At 46.8% G+C, this 18,982-nt stretch overlaps 1 protein-coding gene across 1 annotated transcript in view; it reads right to left on the bottom strand.

Moving 5' to 3' along the window:
- Positions 1–17,015, bottom strand: part of LOC136577421 (scavenger receptor cysteine-rich type 1 protein M160-like) — a 126,351-nt gene extending 109,336 nt beyond the window's left edge. The window contains exon 1 of the mRNA XM_066577317.1: positions 16,877–17,015. Within this exon, the coding sequence (XP_066433414.1) occupies positions 16,877–16,967 (91 nt within the window). The 5' untranslated portion in view covers positions 16,968–17,015. The remainder of the gene's footprint in view (positions 1–16,876) is intronic.
- Positions 17,016–18,982: the final 1,967 nt, after the last annotated feature.

Genomic DNA, 18,982 nt, shown 5'->3' on the forward strand with positions numbered 1-18,982 from the left:
AGATGCTGCCGTATAGGGTTGTGGAAACGGAGTCCTTCAAAGCTATGTTGGCGGCGGCGGCCCCGCGCTACTCAGTTCCCAGTCGCCACTACTTTTCCCGATGTGCCGTCCCAGCCCTGCACGACCATGTCTCCCGCAACATTGTACGCGCCCTCACCAATGCGGTTAGTGGCAAGGTCCACTTAACTACGGACACGTGGACAAGCACAGGCGGGCAGGGCCACTACATCTCCCTGACGGCACATTGGGTGAATTTAGTGGAGGCTGGGACAGAGTCAGAGCCTGGGACCGCTCACGTCCTACCCACCCCCCCCAGAATTGCGGGCCCCAGCTCGGTGGTGGTATGTTCGGCAGTGTATGCTTCTTCCACTAAAGCACCCTCCTCCTCCTCCTCCTCAACCTCTGTCTCGCAATCTAGATGTGTCAGCAGCAGCAGGACGTCGCCAGCAGTCGGTGTCGCGCGGTGTGGCAGCACAGCGGTGGGCAAGCGTCAGCAGGCCGTGCTGAAACTACTCAGCTTAGGAGATAGGAGGCACACGGCCCACGAACTGCTGCAGGGTCTGACAGAGCAGACCGACCGTTGGCTTGCGCCGCTGAGCCTCCAACCGGGCATGGTCGTGTGTGACAACGGCCGTAACCTGGTGGCAGCTCTGCAGCTCGGCAGCCTCACGCACGTGCCATGCCTGGCCCACGTCTTTAATTTGGTGGTTCAGCGCTTTCTGAAAAGCTACCCACGCTTGTCAGACCTGCTCGTAAAGGTGCGCCGGCTCTGCGCACATTTCCGCAAGTCCCACACGGATGCTGCCACCCTGCGCACCCTGCAACATCGCTTTAATCTGCCAGTGCACCGACTGCTGTGCGACGTGCCCACACGGTGGAACTCTACGCTCCACATGTTGGCTAGGCTCTATGAACAGCGTAGAGCTATAGTGGAATACCAACTCCAACATGGGCGGCGCAGTGGGAATCAGCCTCCTCAATTCTTTTCAGAAGAGTGGGCCTGGTTGGCAGACATCTGCCAGGTCCTTCGAAACTTTGAGCAGTCTACCCAGGTGGTGAGCGGCGATGCTGCAATCATTAGCGTCACCATTCCTCTGCTATGCATCTTGAGAAGTTCCCTGCAAACCATAAAGGCAGACGCTTTGCGCTCGGAAACCGAGCCGGGGGAAGACAGTATGTCGCTGGATAGTCAGAGCACCCTCCTGTCTATATCTCAGCGCGTTCAGGAGGAGGAGGAGGAGCATGAGGAGGATGAGAAGGAGGGGGAAGAGACAGCTTGGCCCACTGCTGACGGTACCCATGCTGCTTGCCTGTCATCATTTCAGCGTGTATGGCCTGAGGAGGAGGAGGAGGAGGAGGATCCTGAAAGTGATCTTCCTAGTGCGGACAGCCATGTGTTGCGTACAGGTACCCTGGCACACATGGCTGACTTCATGTTAGGATGCCTTTCTCGTGACCCTCGCATTCAACGCATTCTGGCCACTACAGATTACTGTGTGTACACACTGCTCGACCCACGCTATAAGGAGAACCTACCCACTCTCATTCCCGAAGAGGAAAGGGGTTCGAGAGTGTTGCTATACCACAGGACCCTGGCGGACAAGCTGATGGTAAAATTCCCATCCGACAGCGGTAGTGGCAGAAGGCGCAGTTCCGAGGGCCAGGTAGCAGGGGAGGTGCGTAGATCGAGCAGCATGTACAGCCCAGGCAGTGCAACAGTCTTTAAGGGCCTGGCCAGCTTTATGGCTCCCCAGCAAGACTGTGTCACCGCTCCCCAGTCAAGGCTGAGTCGGCGGGAGCACTGTAAAAGGATGGTGAGGGAGTACGTAGCCGATCGCACCACCGTCCTCCGTGACGCCTCTGCCCCCTACAACTACTGGGTGTCGAAGCTGGACACGTGGCCTGAACTAGCGCTGTATGCCCTGGAGGTGCTTGCTTGTCCTGTGGCTAGCGTCTTGTCGGAAAGGGTGTTTAGTGCGGCTGGGGGAATCATCACAGATAAGCGTACCCGCCTGTCAACTGACAGTGCCGACAGGCTTACACTCATCAAGATAAACAAAGCCTGGATTTCCCCAGACTTCTCTTCTCCACCAGCGGACAGCAGCGATACGTAAGCAATACGTAGGCTGCACCCGCGGATGGAAGCTACGTTCTCTCTCACCATCCAAAACGGGGACATTTCTGCTTCATCAATCTGTGTCTAATATTCCTCCTCCTCCTCCTGCTCCTCCTCCTGAAACCTCACGTAATCACGCTGAACGGGCAATTTTTCTTAGGGCCACAAGGCTCACTCATAATTTTTCTAAACAATTTTTATACGTTTCAATGCTCTTAAAAGCGTTGAAACTTTAACTTGAACCAATTTTTCGTTAAACTGGGCTGCCTCCAGGCCTAGTTACCACTTAAGCCACATTAACCAAAGCGATTAATGGGTTTCACCTGCCCTCTTGGTTGGCCAGGGCCAATTTTTCTGATGTACATTAGTACAGTTGATACAGCAATTTTTGTGGGCCCTCGCCTACAGTGTACTCAAATTAATTTTTAGCCCACCTGCATTACAGCTGACGTTACATCCGCTGTGTTGGGCAATGTAATGGGATATTTTTATGTACCGCCGGTGGGTTCCAGGGAGCCACCCATGCTGTGGGTCCACAGGGAATTATAAATGCATCTGATTCCACTTGTAAAGAACCCCAGTCTGACTGGGGCATGCACTGTGGGCCGAAGCCCACCTGCATTAAGCACGACATTACCTGTGATGGGCAATGCAATGGGATATATTTATGTACCGCCGGTGGGTTCCAGGGAGCCACCCATGCTGTGGGTGCACACGGAATTCCCATTGCGGAGTTGTACCTGGCTGTGACTATTTATAAAAAACCACGGTCTGTCTGGGGCATGCAGACACCTTGACAGAATGAATAGTGTGTGGCACATAGGTTCCCCATTGCTATGCCCACGTGTGCAGCTCCTGATGGAGGTGGCACAGGATTGGATTTCTCATTGCTTCTGTACAGCATTGTGGGCTATCGCCCCGCCCCTTTTAAAGAGGGTCGCTGCCTAGCCGTGCCAACCCTCTGCAGTGTGTGCCTCCGGTTCCTCCTCATGGCAGACGCACTTATAAATAGACATGAGGGTGGTGTGGCTATGAGGCCAAAGTGTTGCATGAGGGCAGCTGAAGGCTGCGCAGGGACACTTTGGTGTGCGCTGTGGACACTGCGTCGTGCGGGGGGGGGGGTTGGGCAGCATGTGACCCAGGAGAAGTGGCAGCGGAGTGTCATGCAGGCAGTGATTGTGCTTTGTTGGAGGTAGTGTGGTGCTTAGCTAAGGTATGCATTGCTAATGAGGGCTTTTCAGAAGTAAAAGTTGTTGGGAGGGGGGGGGGCACTCTTGCCGCTATTGTGGCTTAATAGTGGGACCTGTGAACTTGAGATGCAGCCCAACATGTAGCTCCTCGGATCCGATTTCTTTCAAATATATATCAGAAGGGGGCAGAGCCTGACCGCTGAAGAAGATGGAGTGCTGAGCCCAGAGCTCTGTCTCATCGGCACCTGCGGGGACCTCTAACAGCCGCTCCAGGAGGCTTATTGATGGGGAAAATCGGCAAGGAAAGAGGGGGAGAAGTCCAGAGTACCCCCAAAGCACAGAAGGGACAAGCAGACATGCAGCGGTACCTAAAAGACCGGAGCACCCGCTCTCCCCGTGCTCCCTCCAAGATGACGCCGGCAGCAGCAAGAGCTTGCAGTAACAGTAAGGAGAGAGAAGATGGGGACTCTTCTGATGAAGAGGAGGGGGGAAATGTATCGAGGAGCTTCATGAGGGAGCTCCTTTCACAGGCACTGCACCCAGTTAAAGCAGATCTGGCTGACATCAAAGAGGATCTGAGGCAGCTGGGGCGCAGGGTGGAAGAGTTAGAGTCCACTGCAGCTGCTATCATCTCTCACTCACATGGGGTAGAAGACACCTTAAAAGAACACAGATCTCAAATTAACAAAGTCCTCTTGATGCAAGAGGACATTGAAAATAGGAACAGGCGTAATAATGTCCGCATTAAAGGGCTGCCTGAGTCCTGGGCTGCAGAGTGCCTACATAAAGTCACCAAGGAAGTGTTCTGCCAGCTTGTGGGAGAGGAGAGAGCTGCCTCCATTTGCATTGAAAGAGTACACAGGGCGCTCAAACCCCCTCCCCCCCCCCCCCCCTCAGACCCACCGAGAGACATTATATGTAAAATCCTTGCATTCCCAGACACACTGGAAATATTGAAAGCAGCGAGGCTAGTAAAGGACATTCGTTATGGGGACGCCTCTTTACTCATCTTCCAGGACTTGTCTCCAACTACCCTGGCTAAGCGCAGGATGATGCGCCCTCTACTAGAAGTCCTGAGGAACAGGGGGATCAGATATGCTTGGCTGTTCCCCTTCGGCCTGGGGCTGACCCACAAGGGCTGCAGGCTAAATATAAGATCCCCAGACGATTTGCTACCTTGTTGGCAACTTCTGGACATGGAACCCATCGAAATACCCAGCTGGCTCCCACTGCCTGACCAGATGTGATTCCCTACCTTAGCAGAAGCAGGGAGCTGGCAACCGGTTACCAACCATAAATCCCCAAAGGGGAAGAAAAGGAAGCCCAGGGAAGAAACAGCAGCGGTGGACACTTGAAAGACCGGCTGGAGCGAGCCTGACAAGTCCACTTGTTTGGTGTGAGTCACGGATCACGCCAACCCCCTTAGCCCTTGGTGGCAGCTTGTTGTTCATTCCGGTTTAAAGGTTATTGTTGGCAGAAGCAGGAGAATTGGGAGTAAGGACGCAGGTCTCACTGCAGCGTGGCCTGCCGCGCTCGTAGGGCCAGACATACTGCCCTGTCTGCCACTCCTCCTCCTCCTGACTTTCTTTCTGCTTCTTTTTCCTCCTTTCGCATATAATGTTGTTTTAAATATGCCTCATCTGCTTTAAACAATTATTCCCCCATAGTTGTTGTTATAATGTGTAACTTTATTTGTTATCTCCTGGATTATCACCAGTAATTTCCAGAGGTCCCCGACCGTGCCTGTCAGGTCAGGCTGACTTGGTTATATAGTTAACTGAATACTGCGCTTCAAATTTGGAAGCAGGCCGCCCTCTACTTAGTGTGAAGTTTGAAACGTTTTAAATTACATTTCTTGAGGGGCTACCCCAGTGGTTCTCTCAAGAAGCACCTAACGGTGCTCTCAACTTCCCCCCAATTTTTCCTGCCCCGTCTCCCCCTCCCCCACCCTACCCTATTCCCAAGCACATTGACTCGGGTAATTGCTTACCTCAAGTGAACGCTCTGGTTATTTGTTACTTATTGTTTCTCTTGTGTCTCCGCATCAAGTGACCCAATGAACGAGATTAAGGTTACGTCTTTTAATGTCCGGGGCCTCAACACGCCAGCGAAACGCCACAACACCGCCTGTCTGATCAAGAAGTATGGGACGAAAATCCTACTCCTACAGGAAACCCATTACAAGGGGATCAGGTGTTTCTCTCTGCCTGGTAAGCAATTTCCACAACACTTTCACAGCACGCACGCGGCCTCCGCCTCCAGGGGAGTCTCAACTCTTCTCCACAAATCTATTAATTTTACCTGCAATTCGCAGTATACAGATGGTGAGGGAAGAGTTCTGCTCCTGAAGGGGAAGTTGGACAATACACAGATCACCATTGCTAACTTGTATGCACCCAACTCTGATCAGGTTCCATGGCTGATAGCCCAACTGGAGATTCTAAAGAATTTTGCTGTGGGACAGATTATCCTGGGCGGGGATTTGAATCTAACCCTTAATCCCCTTTTAGACGCGTCCACAGGTAGATCTCAAATACCTCAAAAGAGATTGAGGAAACTCAATAAACGTTTACAGGAGTTGGGCCTGGTGGATGTATGGCGCCTGTTCCACCCAGCAGACAGGGACTATACCTTCTTTTCACAGGTCCACCGAACACATCAAAGGTTGGACTATATCCTAGTCTCCCCGGGGCTCTTAAAGGCTCTTCAGGGGGCTCACATAGATGTGAAGACTGTTTCCGACCACGCTCCAGTTTATGCGGTACTACATCCCTTCAGACAATCTCCCAGAGAGTGGTGTTGGAGATTGAACGCTTCATTGTTCGATTCAATAGAAAATGTAACCACACTCTCAGCTCAAATAGAGGAGTTTTTTCAGTTAAATGCAGGAGGGGAAGTGAGCGAACCCACGGTTTGGGAGGCACACAAGGCCTATGTTAGAGGCTTACTGATTGCAATGGGCTCCAGGGCCAAGAAGAAATCCCAAAAGGAAATTGATGACAAACTAAATCAAATTGCCAGGCTAGAACAAAGAGTTAAACTTTCCCAATCAGAGACCGAGCTAGGCAAGTTGACGGAAATAAGAAAGGAGCTGTTGCTCTGCCTCAACGCCAAGTTTAATAAGAAACATTTGTTCTGGAAGCACATATTTTACATCCAAGGTAATAAGGGAAGCAAACTAACAACTTCCTTAATCAAAAAAGCAAGGATTAGAAACACAATCACCGCGATCAAAACAAAAATGGGCATAGTATCTTCAGACACTAATGTTATTGCCAAGGAGTTCCAACAATATTATGAAGGCCTCTACAACTTACAAAACCAACCTTCCCCTGAGGAGGCGTTATTAGCCAAATCCAGGATTGACGCTTTTCTCAAAAAGATCCCCCTTCCGAGACTAAGTGAAGAAGCCGCAAATTCTTTATTAGTTCCGGTTACACAAAACGAAATCAAAGAAATAATAACCTCCTCCCCCCCAAACAAAAGCCCAGGCCCAGATGGCCTCTCCATGTCGTACTATAAAACCTTCCAAGACATCCTGATACCCAGAATTACAGACCTATTTAATTCCCTGCGTGAGGGTGCCCCACTTCCCAGACAGACACAAGAGGTGCATATTACGCTTATCCCCAAAGATAAAAAAGATGAGGCCCTCTGTAGCAGCTACAGACCTATTTCCTTATTAACTTGGATGTTAAACTCTGGGCTAAACTCCTGGCCAAGAGGCTTGGCAGATACTTACCAGACCTCATTAACGAGGAGCAGGCGGGGTTCGTGAGGAGAAGGGAGGGAAAGGACAACTGTAGAAGACTATTGCATGCTTCACACATAGCGCGCTTAAACAAGATCCCCTTAGCATTTGTTGGAACCGACGCGGAAAAGGCGTTTGATCGGGTGGACTGGCAGTATATGAAAAGTACCCTTCTTAATTATAATATCCCAGCCAGCTTCGTATCAGCAATCTTTTCCCTTTACGACGCCCCTCACGCCAGGATTAGGGTGAACGACATTTTGTCACCCCCCTTCGAAATTAAGAATGGCACTCGTCAGGGTTGCCCCCTCTCTCCCTCCTTATTCGTCTTGGCCCTGGAGCCCCTACTGACGCAGATCAGACAAGACCCAGGTATAGCGGGGTTATCTGTGGGTGATACCTCCATATCCACCGCGGCCTTCGCGGACTACATTGTCTTCGTTATAACCAACCCGGAGGAAGGACTTTGTAGACTTGTCGAAATTCTGAAAGCATACGGCGAGATTTCAAATTTCAAAATGAATTTCGACAAGTCCACGGTCTTGAACGTTTCTATCCCGCCTGCGCTTGGCAAAAGACTCTCTAGCTCTTCACTGTTCGCGTGGTCGGAAACAGCTCTGGACTACCTGGGAGTTAAAATTCCAAAAAATTTAGATGATTTATTTGCAACTAATTTTGCCCCACTACTGGATAAGGTGAAAAAACTGGTTAAGGACTACGATTTACCAAGCATCTCCTGGTTCGGGAGACGCAATATACTTAAATCCTATATATTACCGGTCATCCTCTACAAGATCAGGATGTTGCCAATATATCTTCCCCCGAGCTTTTTCAAGACGCTCCGTACGTTATTTGCAGCCTACGTGTGGAGGCAAAGAAGACCTAGACTAGCATACAGTCTAATGATCAGGAGGAAATCGGAAGGAGGTATAGGTCTACCTAATATTGTAGATTATTACCGGGCGGCCCAGTTAAATTACTGGATGGATTTGACACACCCCTTAGGAGACAAGCTCCTTCCAAAATTAGCACTGGACCACTCTAAGAGCGGTTCACTAGGTGACTTGTGGTTCCCGGAGAGGAAAAGATATCGCGCAAAAGATTTTTCCCTACTGCTGAAGGGCCCATGTGAAGTAGTAGATAAACTAAGGGAGAGTTTGACTCCGAGACCATCTCCAGTGACCCCGTTAAATTTATTACCTAGATATCTGACTCTACAAGGAGATCCGGTTTCTTCCTCCATTTGGAAAAAATTTAATCGTTTTACGGTGGGGGATCTCCAAGGGATGGCTCATAAGCCGGTGGCAGAGATCATTCAAACACTTCTGCCGGACTGGTGCCCTTCATTCCTGGTGAGAGCCTCGGTGACAAGAGTCCTTGAGGATTTCCTTGGTACAAGTAGATCCACCAGGCCCAAAACACCATTCGAACGCTCCTTAATAGATCCTGACCCCAGGGCGCGCAGAATTTCGCGGCTTAGAGGTCAATTTATAGTTCCACAGGTGATAAATAAGCCCGCATTCTTGACCTCATGGGAAAGGGAATTGGGTATCCAGCTGACATCAGCGGACACCAAGTCAATCCTGGCCTCCGCGTATGGCCTTTCTCCATGCATCCTCGCCCAGGAATCTCACTATAAATTATTGGTTTGATGGTATAAAACTCCACAATGGTTGCATGCATACAAGTTGGCTCCAGATGACAGATGTTGGAGATGTGGAGTGGAGACTGGCTCCTATCTGCATATATGGTGGTCATGCGGGAAACTTGAGACCTTCTGGAGAGGAGTGGACGTGGTGCTGGGTAAGATAAAACAGAACTTTGCTTTAACACCAGAGATGATCTTTCTATGGAGACCGTCCCAAACGTTCCATCCGTTGAGAGACAGATTGGTAGCCCAACTGATCGACGCAGCTAAAGCTCTGATTCCGTTGCATTGGAGGGAGGAGTCTCTTCCCCTTCTCTCACATTGGAAGGAGAAGGTGGATTGGATTTATAACTTAGAAGAGCTCGCTAACTGGCAAAACAATACACAAGAGAAATTCATTACAACGTGGCACCCCTGGCGTGATCTGAGGCTCTTAGACATACTAGCCCAGTAGTCAATGTGCTATCCTATACCCCCCCCCCCATACCCTCACCCCACCCCTCTCTACCGCCCCCGGCTTCCCCCACAAGTTGTTATACAGGTACTGAATACAAGCACTTACCCCCGGGGCCAATAGGTCCATCCGGGGGGTGGATATACTGCGGCTGCAGTATCCTGAATTGGTGTAATACGCGTTTGTTGTGAATTATCTCGTCAGGGCAGTAGATACCTGTGTATAGGTTAATGTTTATATGACAAGTAACTTTCCTTGTATGTATCGAAAAATCTTGAATAAAATTTGATTTGAAAATAAAAAAATATATATCAGAATAAAGCTTCCGTAAAAAGGATTCAAATCCTGAAGCAGTCAATCATTTATGAGCTGGTGGGATAGTAGTCAAACATGTACCATGTATAAGCGGCAGTCTTTTCATATTGATGAACATAGCTAGTGGTCTCTCATGATGTTATGTTTAAGCTGCAGCAGAAATCTGTTAGTTAGAGCTCCTTCAGACAACCGCATTTAAACACATATTTGCGCGTTCAAAATTTACCTGTGCAATATGCAGAGAATAATTGATTTTAATAGGTTTGCTCTCATTTTCAATTTTGCGCACAGAGAAAGCTAGGACCTGCTTTTTTCCTGCATATTTGCACACCAAGGGCTCCATAGAAAATGTGCAATACAGTGTGCAAATTTGCAAATTTTCCAGCAGCACACATTTAATCCCAACAAAAAGTGGGGGGGGGGGATTTTTTTTTTTACTTCACGGTCATATGCATATCCAACTACGGGGTTATGAACCAACAACCCCAAGGATTGCTCTTTTAATATAAAGACTGTTTTTGCACCATTTATGCTGCCACACTTCATTATATTTCTGCAATACAGTGTGCAATTTCATGAAAAAAAAACCTCTGCACCTTATTAGGCTAAATACCTACATGAGAAAGAGAAATATTTTTAGCACAAAGGACTGAGTTTATGGTTGAGCAGCTTAGACAAATGCTTCCACAAGGTGGTTATTGTATGGAGGAACATGCGCGTCCATCAGTTGGATAAGGCATCTTTCAAACTGCTGTATGTTTGGCGGTCCAATGCCGGTTCTGTCTCCACTTTCCATCCTTCATGCAGCACACTTGGCTTACATTTTGTTAAAGAAGTCACAGAGGCGGGTGTATAGTCTGTAGAGAAGACTGAGCAATTCACAGAACAGACTAACAAAATTAAAACTACATTTTATTAGTATTTGTTAAAATATAGAAAATAGACTGACAGGCAGAGACTCAATGTCATAAATGATATGGAGACCCTTATGAGAGAGCGTGTGTGGAATATCGTGAAATCACACGAACTAGCTCCAAGTTGCCAACTCGGTGTTCTCTGAGGAGAATTTAATGCATAAACACAGAACGTATCTATCCATAAATGTTTCAAGGACCTCACTTAATGCTACTGTGAATACACCAGAAATTGGTGGGAGATCCAAGGACTCCAAAAATGATCCCGAGGGGTCTCTGCAATCCAATTTTACCAGCTAAATGCCTTCGCACACCTGAATTCCTCAAAATATGGGAGAATGAATCAACTAGAGCCTCCCTCAGTTTAATAAAAGTTTTGATTGAGGAAGAAAAATCGACAGTAACTAATCAAAAAAAACTGGAAGAGCTCATAGAGCAGGCCAAAACGTTCTCTACTGACTCCGAATACTCAGTGAAAGAAAAAAATTCACATCAGAATCTAGAAAGATATATCTCTTAAATAAAAGAGAGAAAACATGTTCAATTCAATCGCGATCTGCAGGAGTTTAGAAAGAACCGCGCGTATGCTAGCCAATTTACAGAATCTAAAATCCGCTCAGAAACGAAGTTTAGCTCCTCGGACTATGATCAATCCGAGAGTGAAGGTTACAAAAACCATAGAGGAATGCAACACACTAGATGTACCTGTGGGCGTTTTCCATCCCGCCATCGTGGGCGCAGAAGGGCCAACCCATTTCCCACTATTTTTAAAGGGGAAGGAGAGACCCTCAACCACCTCAATAGATGTAAATCAAGCACCCAGGATCTCTGATACGGCCGGTTTGTTAGTCTGTTCTGTGAATTGTTCACATTTTGTTAAAGGCTTCAACTTTATAGTATACCAAAAAATGACATTTCATCACTTCATCCAATAAAAAGTATATATTAAACATGGATCCAATAGTGATGGATCGTTGACAGATGGCATCTGCCGGAGGTATTCGTCAGACATATAGTTTTTTTTTTTTATCTCACACCACACATCTTGGGATATGTTGAGTTAAGGCGATGACACATCTGTATATACAGTATGGCACAACTATAACAAAACAAGTATAATGTATTGTAAAAAACTAATCACTGTTACATAAAGTAAACATCTACATCACTACATGACTTTACATCTGAACCCTCTGCACCTCGCAGTAAAACATCCGATATGATATACACAAAATACAAAGCAATTAGCTCACCATCGTGTAGTAGAAAATATGTCCCCATACGTCCAGCACTGTAATTAGCTACGATTAAAAACCCAAGTACAGTTTGTAATGTGTGAGTTCTGGATTTTTTGGGATGTGCACATCATGTTTTGTAATTAACCCCTTAGTGACCAAGCCTGTTTGCGCCTTAATGACCAGGCCAAATTTTGCAAATCTGACACGTGTCACTTTAGCATGGAAAAAGAGCAGAAAGGTTTTGCATATCCAAGTGATTCTGACATTGTTTTTTCACCACATATTGTACTTCATTTAGGTGGGAAAAAAAGACCGATAGAATTTGTGTTTATTTATTAAAAGCGCCAAAATTGGGAAAATTTTGAAAAAATCGTCATTTTTTCACATTTCCAACTGCAATATCTCAAATATGTGCAAACATAATATAGAAATTTTTGCTAAGATTTATATTTCCATCTGTTTACTTTATTTTGGGCGCACATTGGAAAAACTTTCGTTTTTTTTAACCATTTAGGAGACGTACAAATGTAACATTACTTTTCAGCATTTTGAGGAACACTTTGTTTTCCTACACCAATCCAAGATTGGAAAGACTCATAGGAGTCAAAATGATAGATACCCCCACAAGTGACCCCATTTTAAAAACTACACCCTTTAACGTATTCACTGAGGGGATCATGAGTATTTTAACCCCACAGTTTTTTTTTCAGGAGTCAATGCAATTTAGAAGAGAAAAACAAAAATTTCATATTTTTGCAAATATGTCATTTTAAAGACAGGACTTTTTTCTATAGTACACATGAAAATTAGGATTTGCACCCCAGAATGGATACCCATGTTTGTCCCGTGCTCAGAAACATACCCATTGTGGCCCTAATCTTACGTTTGGATGCACAATGGGGCCCAAAATGAAAGGAGCAACCGGTGGCTTTCGGAACAGAAATTTTGCTTGAAGGAGATTTAGGCCCCATTGCCCACTTGTAGAGCCATTGAGTGACCAAAACTATGGAGAACACCCACAAGTGACCCCATTTTGAAAAGTAGACCCCTTAACGAATTTATCTAGGGGTACGATGACTTTTTTGACTTCACAGTTTTTGAATGAATCTAAGCCAAGCCGAAGGAAAAAAATTACGATTTTCATTTTTTTGGTAATTCTGTCATTTTAAAAGCAGTTTCTTTGTACAGCACATATATGAATGAAGACTTGCACCCCAAAATGGATACCCCTGTTTCTCCCGTGCTCAGAAACATACCCATTGTGGCCCTAGTATTACGTCTATATGCACAATGGGGCCCAAAATGAAAGGAGCAACCGGTGGCTTTCGGAACAGAAATTTTGCTTGAAGGAGATTTAGTCCCCATTGCCCACTTGTAGAGCCATTGAGTGACCAAAACGATGGAGAACCCCCACAAGTGACCCTATTTTGAAAAGTAGACCCCTTAACGAATTTATCTAGGGGTATGATGACTTTTTTGACTTCACAGTTTTTGAATGAATCTAAGCCAAGCCGAAGGAAAAAATTATGATTTTCATTTTTTTGGCAATTGTGTCAATTTAAAAACTGTTTTTTTTGGAAAGTGTACATAGGAATGAAGACGTTCACCCCAAAATGGATACCCCCATTTGTCCCGTGTTCAGAGACATACCCATTGTGGCCCTAATCTACTTAAAGGAAACATAGCTAGACCTATAATGGAAGGAGCACCCGTTGGATTTCAGGGTACAACGGAATAAATTCTAGTCCCCATTGCCCACTTGTAGAGCCATTGAGCGTCCAAAACGATAGAGAACCCCCACAAATGACCCCATTTTAAAAACTAGACCCCTTAACAAATCCATCTAGGGGTGTACTGCATATTTTGACCCCAAAGTATTTGAATGAATCTAAGCAAAGCAGAAGGAAAAAATTACAATTTTCATTTGTTTGTCAATTTTGTCAATTTAAAAACAGTTTTTTTGTACAGTGTACACAGGAATGAAGACTTTCACCCCAAAATGGATACCCCTGTTTGTCCTGTGTTCAGAAACATACCCATTGTGGCCCTAATCTACTTACAGGACACATGGCTAGGCCCATAATGGAGGGAATGCCCGCTGGATTTCAGGGCAGAACTGAATAAATTCCAGGCCCCATTGCCCACTTATACGGAAAAAAATTTGACTTCCTAAAAATAATCCTCCCACTCCCCCCGCCATCCCCATTTTTTGGCATTCCCTAAATATTAGATAAAGGTAATAATATAAACTGCGTTTAATGTCCGAAGACAGGGGTAATTACGGAGGCTGGTTGGGTTGGGCACATGGGGCAAGAAAACCGGGTATCCCCCCCCCTCCTCTCATGTATTTTGGGGGGTATTTCGTAACCTCAGCAGCGGGGATGGGGTGTAGAAAGTGGCGCTGTGAGGCTTTGTAATCTTGCTGCGGTGCAGCGGTCTCACAGAGAAGGCGCTCAACAAGCTGCTCCTGGAACTGCAGGAAGATGAACGTTCCCGGGGCTTCTTGTAAATTACGGATTACTGGTAGCGGTCTGAATAACGCCGTGCTCACGTAGCCATAGGCGGAATCCGCTTGCGGAGGCCTGCAGCGGATTCCAGCTGTGAGCCCGGCTGTGACCCTGCGTACGGTTGCGTAATTTACTGCGCATAACTGCCTACTCACACAGGCGGTTTTTTGTTTGCATTTCCCGTGCCGTCGCTTAGAGATGGCCCGGGTACCCGCAGCCCGTACACAATGTGTTTGCACATGGGCTGCGAGTATATCCGCGGTCATAGAGCACAAAGGGCTCTAGGTCGCAGATATTCGTGGTAAAATATAGCATGCTGTGTTCTGTTTCTACGAGTGGATTACGTAATTCCGACCCGCTAATTGGGGGGAATTGTGTAATCCAATGCATGCGATTGATCCGTGGATTACCGCTGATCAAGCACATGCAGAACCCGTAATTCCTCTCTGGTCATGTGTGACCGGCCTAATGTTAGATCGCTACTTTATCACGTGACCGGGGACCGCTCAACGAGGCCGCCGGTCACTGCTCCAGGCTCTCGTCGACCGTTGGTCGCTGGGAGCAAGGAGATTTAAAATTTCCTGGGCTTCCCGGCTCCTGCGAATGTGTCCGGCATTTTGCCGTAGGGCGCATGCGCAGCAGCCGGAAGGGTCCATGGAGGATAATCGCATCTGGATTCAAATGCGGAAGCCTCCGAGAAGATGTTTCATCTCCCCCAACCGATCGCATCGGTGAGGGGAAATGAAACTGCCACTTTTTAAAGAACTTTTACGTGATCGCCATTATGCATTGGATAACGGCGATCACGTGACCAGTAACCGCCCCGTGACATCTCCAGGCTCTTGGCTACCTTTTGTAGCCAGCAGCAGGGAGATTTTATATTTCTTGGGCAATATTTCACTTTTGCACATGCGTCCGCCATCATGCTGACGGGCGCATGCGCCGAAGCTGGGGTAAGATCTGCGGATCAACATCCCACCAGGGAACAAATCTGGGACCTTGGGTACGTAATTTCATCCCCCCTTACGGATACGATCCATAAGGGGAGATGAAACTTTAACTTTTTAAACTTTTTTTTTACTTTTAACATTTTTTTTTTTTTTTTTTACTTTTTAATTTTATATGATCACCGTTATCTGATGGATAACGGCGATCATATGACTGGAAACCACATACAGCGGTCCCCAGTCATATCTCCCTGCACTCGGCTATCTGTGACAGCCGGGTGCAGGGAGATTTTGAATTTGCCGGGCTCGCCGCCTTCTGCGCATGCGCGCCGCATCGGCACATCGCAGAAGCCAGCGGGGGGTCCCGACACCGGCCGGAGGACATTGGCAGACCTGAGGTGAGTATTTTCACCTCCCCTCATGGATCCGATCCATGAGGGGAGGTGAAACTTGTCTTTTTTTACACTTTTTTTTCACTTTTTCGCGATCGTCGTTATCCATTGTATAACGGCGATCGCGGTACCGGGGACCACTCAACGTGGTCCCCGCTGACATCTCCTGCCTCCCGGCTACCTACAGGAGCCGGGAGCCAGGAGATTTTAAGTCTCCCGCACCGCCAAGCCTTCTGCGCATGCGGCTGACGTAATGCCGCCTGGCGCGCATGCGCAGAAGGACGGCTACGGCGCCCGGAGCATCGGGACAGCGGGGAGTCGTGTGGCGGACCTCGGTGAGTAATTTCAGCTGCTCCGATGGATCCGATCCATCAGAGTAGCTGAATCTTTAACTTTTATTGCACTTTTATTTACTTTTTTGCGATCGACGCTATCCATTGCATAGCGCCGATCGCAATGCCGGGGGGGGGGGGGGGGCTCCGAACAGCCCGGGATGACAGCTCCATGCTGTCAGCTACCTGCGGACACCGACAGCATGGAGCTGTCACGTCTACAGCCCGAGGGGCTTTATTCTCTGCAGGACACATGTTTTTACGTCCTCAGAGAATAAAGCCCACTTCGGGAGGACGTAAAAAGGCTATGGGCTGGTCGTTAAGGGGTTAAGTCTACAGTTTTTATCTTTCATCGTAGCTGCTGGAGGGCAATTAAAATGTTTCCTACTGCACAGAGCAAAATGTATTAAGGCTGGAATCACACATGTAGCTTTTGTCGCAATTCTTTGAGTCTAAGTGAAAGGTGGATTGAAAAAAGAAGAGTAGAAAGAAACGACTGATACTTCTCCCTTTTGAACCCATTCCTGTCTTTAGCTCCAAAAATTGCCCTAAAAATGACACATGTGATTCCAGCTTAAAGAGGCTCCTCAGGTCAAACTCTAGAAGTACCTACAATAAGAAATGTTTGGGATATGTCCCTTAGATTTTTAGTACTAAAGCCTGAGTGAACATGCAGCCTTTTTCTACAAACTATAAGAGCACGTTCACACGGCAGCATTTTGGTCAGTTATTGTAAGTCAAACCAGGAGTTGGTCCAAGTTCGGGTCCGTAGACCAGCTGTAGGGCCGGACGCTCATCAGTATTACGGCTGTATAAATGTGCCATACTACACTTGCATGAAACTGGTCTAAAGTGAAATTCAGTTAAATCAGTTCAGTAGAAGCTTGAAGTAACAGTATTGTGGCCATAAAAGGAAGGGTAAAAAGTTGCAAATATTTACTATTTGAACTTGATGCATATAAATATATACTAATTGTGTAAAGTAAAATATGTGTAGGGGAATACCAAGGAATCTGGACTAAAGATCACGTAAGACACTGAATTGGTAAGAATATCATACAGGGAACATTACCTTCATGTGGAGCTTGTGCCGTTATTTGATAATCAGATTTCCAGAACAGAAGTGCTAAACCAGCAAATATTAGAAATTGCTCCAAGTCCATGTCTTCATGTGAAGAGTAATCCTCTGGACCGCTCTATACTCTTCAGTGATGATCAGGAACCCCACCAGATACACAAGAAGAATGTTTATTAGTGAATCTCCCATATAAAGAGCTCAGTGGGATGGGCGAGTACAGGAGGCCTCTACCAGTTGTATTCCCCTATACATTGCATTTCTGCTTCTTTTTGCCCCTCCCCCCATTTTCTAATAAACCACAGTTGATATATTTACTTATGGAAGACTTATTTATCTCTGACGTAAACAGAGTTGACAAATTGTTTATATCGAACATTAGAAGACCAGGTTATGTCAGACCTCAAAACCTGATATTATCTGTCATTCTGCTAAGGATGGAAATTCATCTGCTGAGAAAATGTTTATGGCTGACTTTCTACAACAGAACTGTGCTGTAGTCACTTAGGTTTCCCTTCTTTATTTCGTATTTAGCGCAAGGCCATCTTCAGATATAAAAGAATCAGAAGATGTTTACAAAAATGTAATTGAAACAATCCTGATGCAAGCTTGTGGCTACATGTAGTCCCGGTGACCACTGCACATAACGCCTCCTCAGTGTGGGACATGGGTGTAACAAAGGATTCTCCAATTATATATTTTTTACATTTCTTCATTTATAGAGTAAACAATTCTGCCATGTTCCAATACACATATATATCTGCTCACATACCTATCCTACACCAGAGCAGTAGCATTAGAGATGAGCGAGCACACTGGTCCGAGCATTAGGGCACTCGAGATGCTCGTTACTTGAGTTGAACACCACGCGGTACTCGAGTCAATTGCATTTCTTTCCCCGCATGTTTAGCGCCATTTTCTGGCCAATAGACATGCAGGGAAGGCAATACCACTTCCTGCTGTGATGTGCCAGCCCTCTCCCCTCCCACAGTAGTGAGTGGCTGGTGAGATCAGGTGACCGCCGAGTACTTAAAGTGGGGCGGCCCGCGGCTCGCCTCAGACACATGCTGGCAGAGGTTAGGGAAAGTGCTGCTGCTGATATAGGGAAAGTGTTAGAGTAGGATCCTGTCTTCAAGAACCCCAACGGTCCTTCTTAGGGCTACTTACTCTTCATAGTGTGCATTACTGTTGTGGCTGGCTGGGAGCAGTAGTGCACTATTTTGTTTTTTCGTCTCGGGCTGTGCAGCCCATTTCAGCTATAGCGTTCTCAGTCTGCAGAGTATTATGCAGAGTTTAGGGAAAGAGCTGCTTATATAGGGAAAGTGTTAGAGTGGGATCCTGTCTTCAAGAACCTCAACGGTCCTTCTTAGGGCTACATCTGACCGTTTGCATTTTAGTTGGAGCCTGCTGGGGGTAGTAGTGCATCCATTTTTGTATTATGCATCTAGGGCCTAGGCCAGTTCCCAGCCTGTCAGTAATAGCGTTCTCAGCCTGCAGTGCCGTACAACCAGCTCTCACCGTGAAACTGCACTCTAATATTTCCTAGCCTGCTGCGAACAGCTTCATTTATACCGTTCTGTGTCTGCAGTGCATTACACAAAGTGTAGAGGCACAGCCACTTCTATAGGGAAAGTTATACACTATACAGTCCTGATCCTCCGTGCAAGAACCCCAACACTCCTTCTTGGGGCTACATCTGACCGTGTGCATTATAGTTGTGGCTTTCTGGGAGTTGTAGTGCATCCGTTTTTGTATTACCCATCTAGGCCTGTTCCCAGCCTTTCAGTAATAGTGTTCTCATGCTGCAGTGCCGTACAACCAGCTCTCACCGTGAAACTGCACTCTAACTTTTCCTAGCATGCTGAGAACGACTTCATTTATACCATTCTGTGTCTGCAGTGAATTGGACACAGAGTGTTGGGACACAGCCACTTCTATAGGGAAAGTTATATACACCATACAGTCCTGATCCTCTGTGCAAGAACCTCAAAGCTCCTTCTTAGGGCTACATCTGACCGTGTGCATTATACTTGTGGCTTGCTGGGAGTAGTAGTGCATCCATTTTTGTATTACGCATCTAGGCCTGTTCGCAGCCTGTCAGTA

This window comes from Eleutherodactylus coqui, chromosome 8 (genome assembly GCF_035609145.1).
Source record: "Eleutherodactylus coqui strain aEleCoq1 chromosome 8, aEleCoq1.hap1, whole genome shotgun sequence".
In the NCBI taxonomy this organism is placed as follows: Eukaryota; Metazoa; Chordata; class Amphibia; order Anura; family Eleutherodactylidae; genus Eleutherodactylus; species Eleutherodactylus coqui.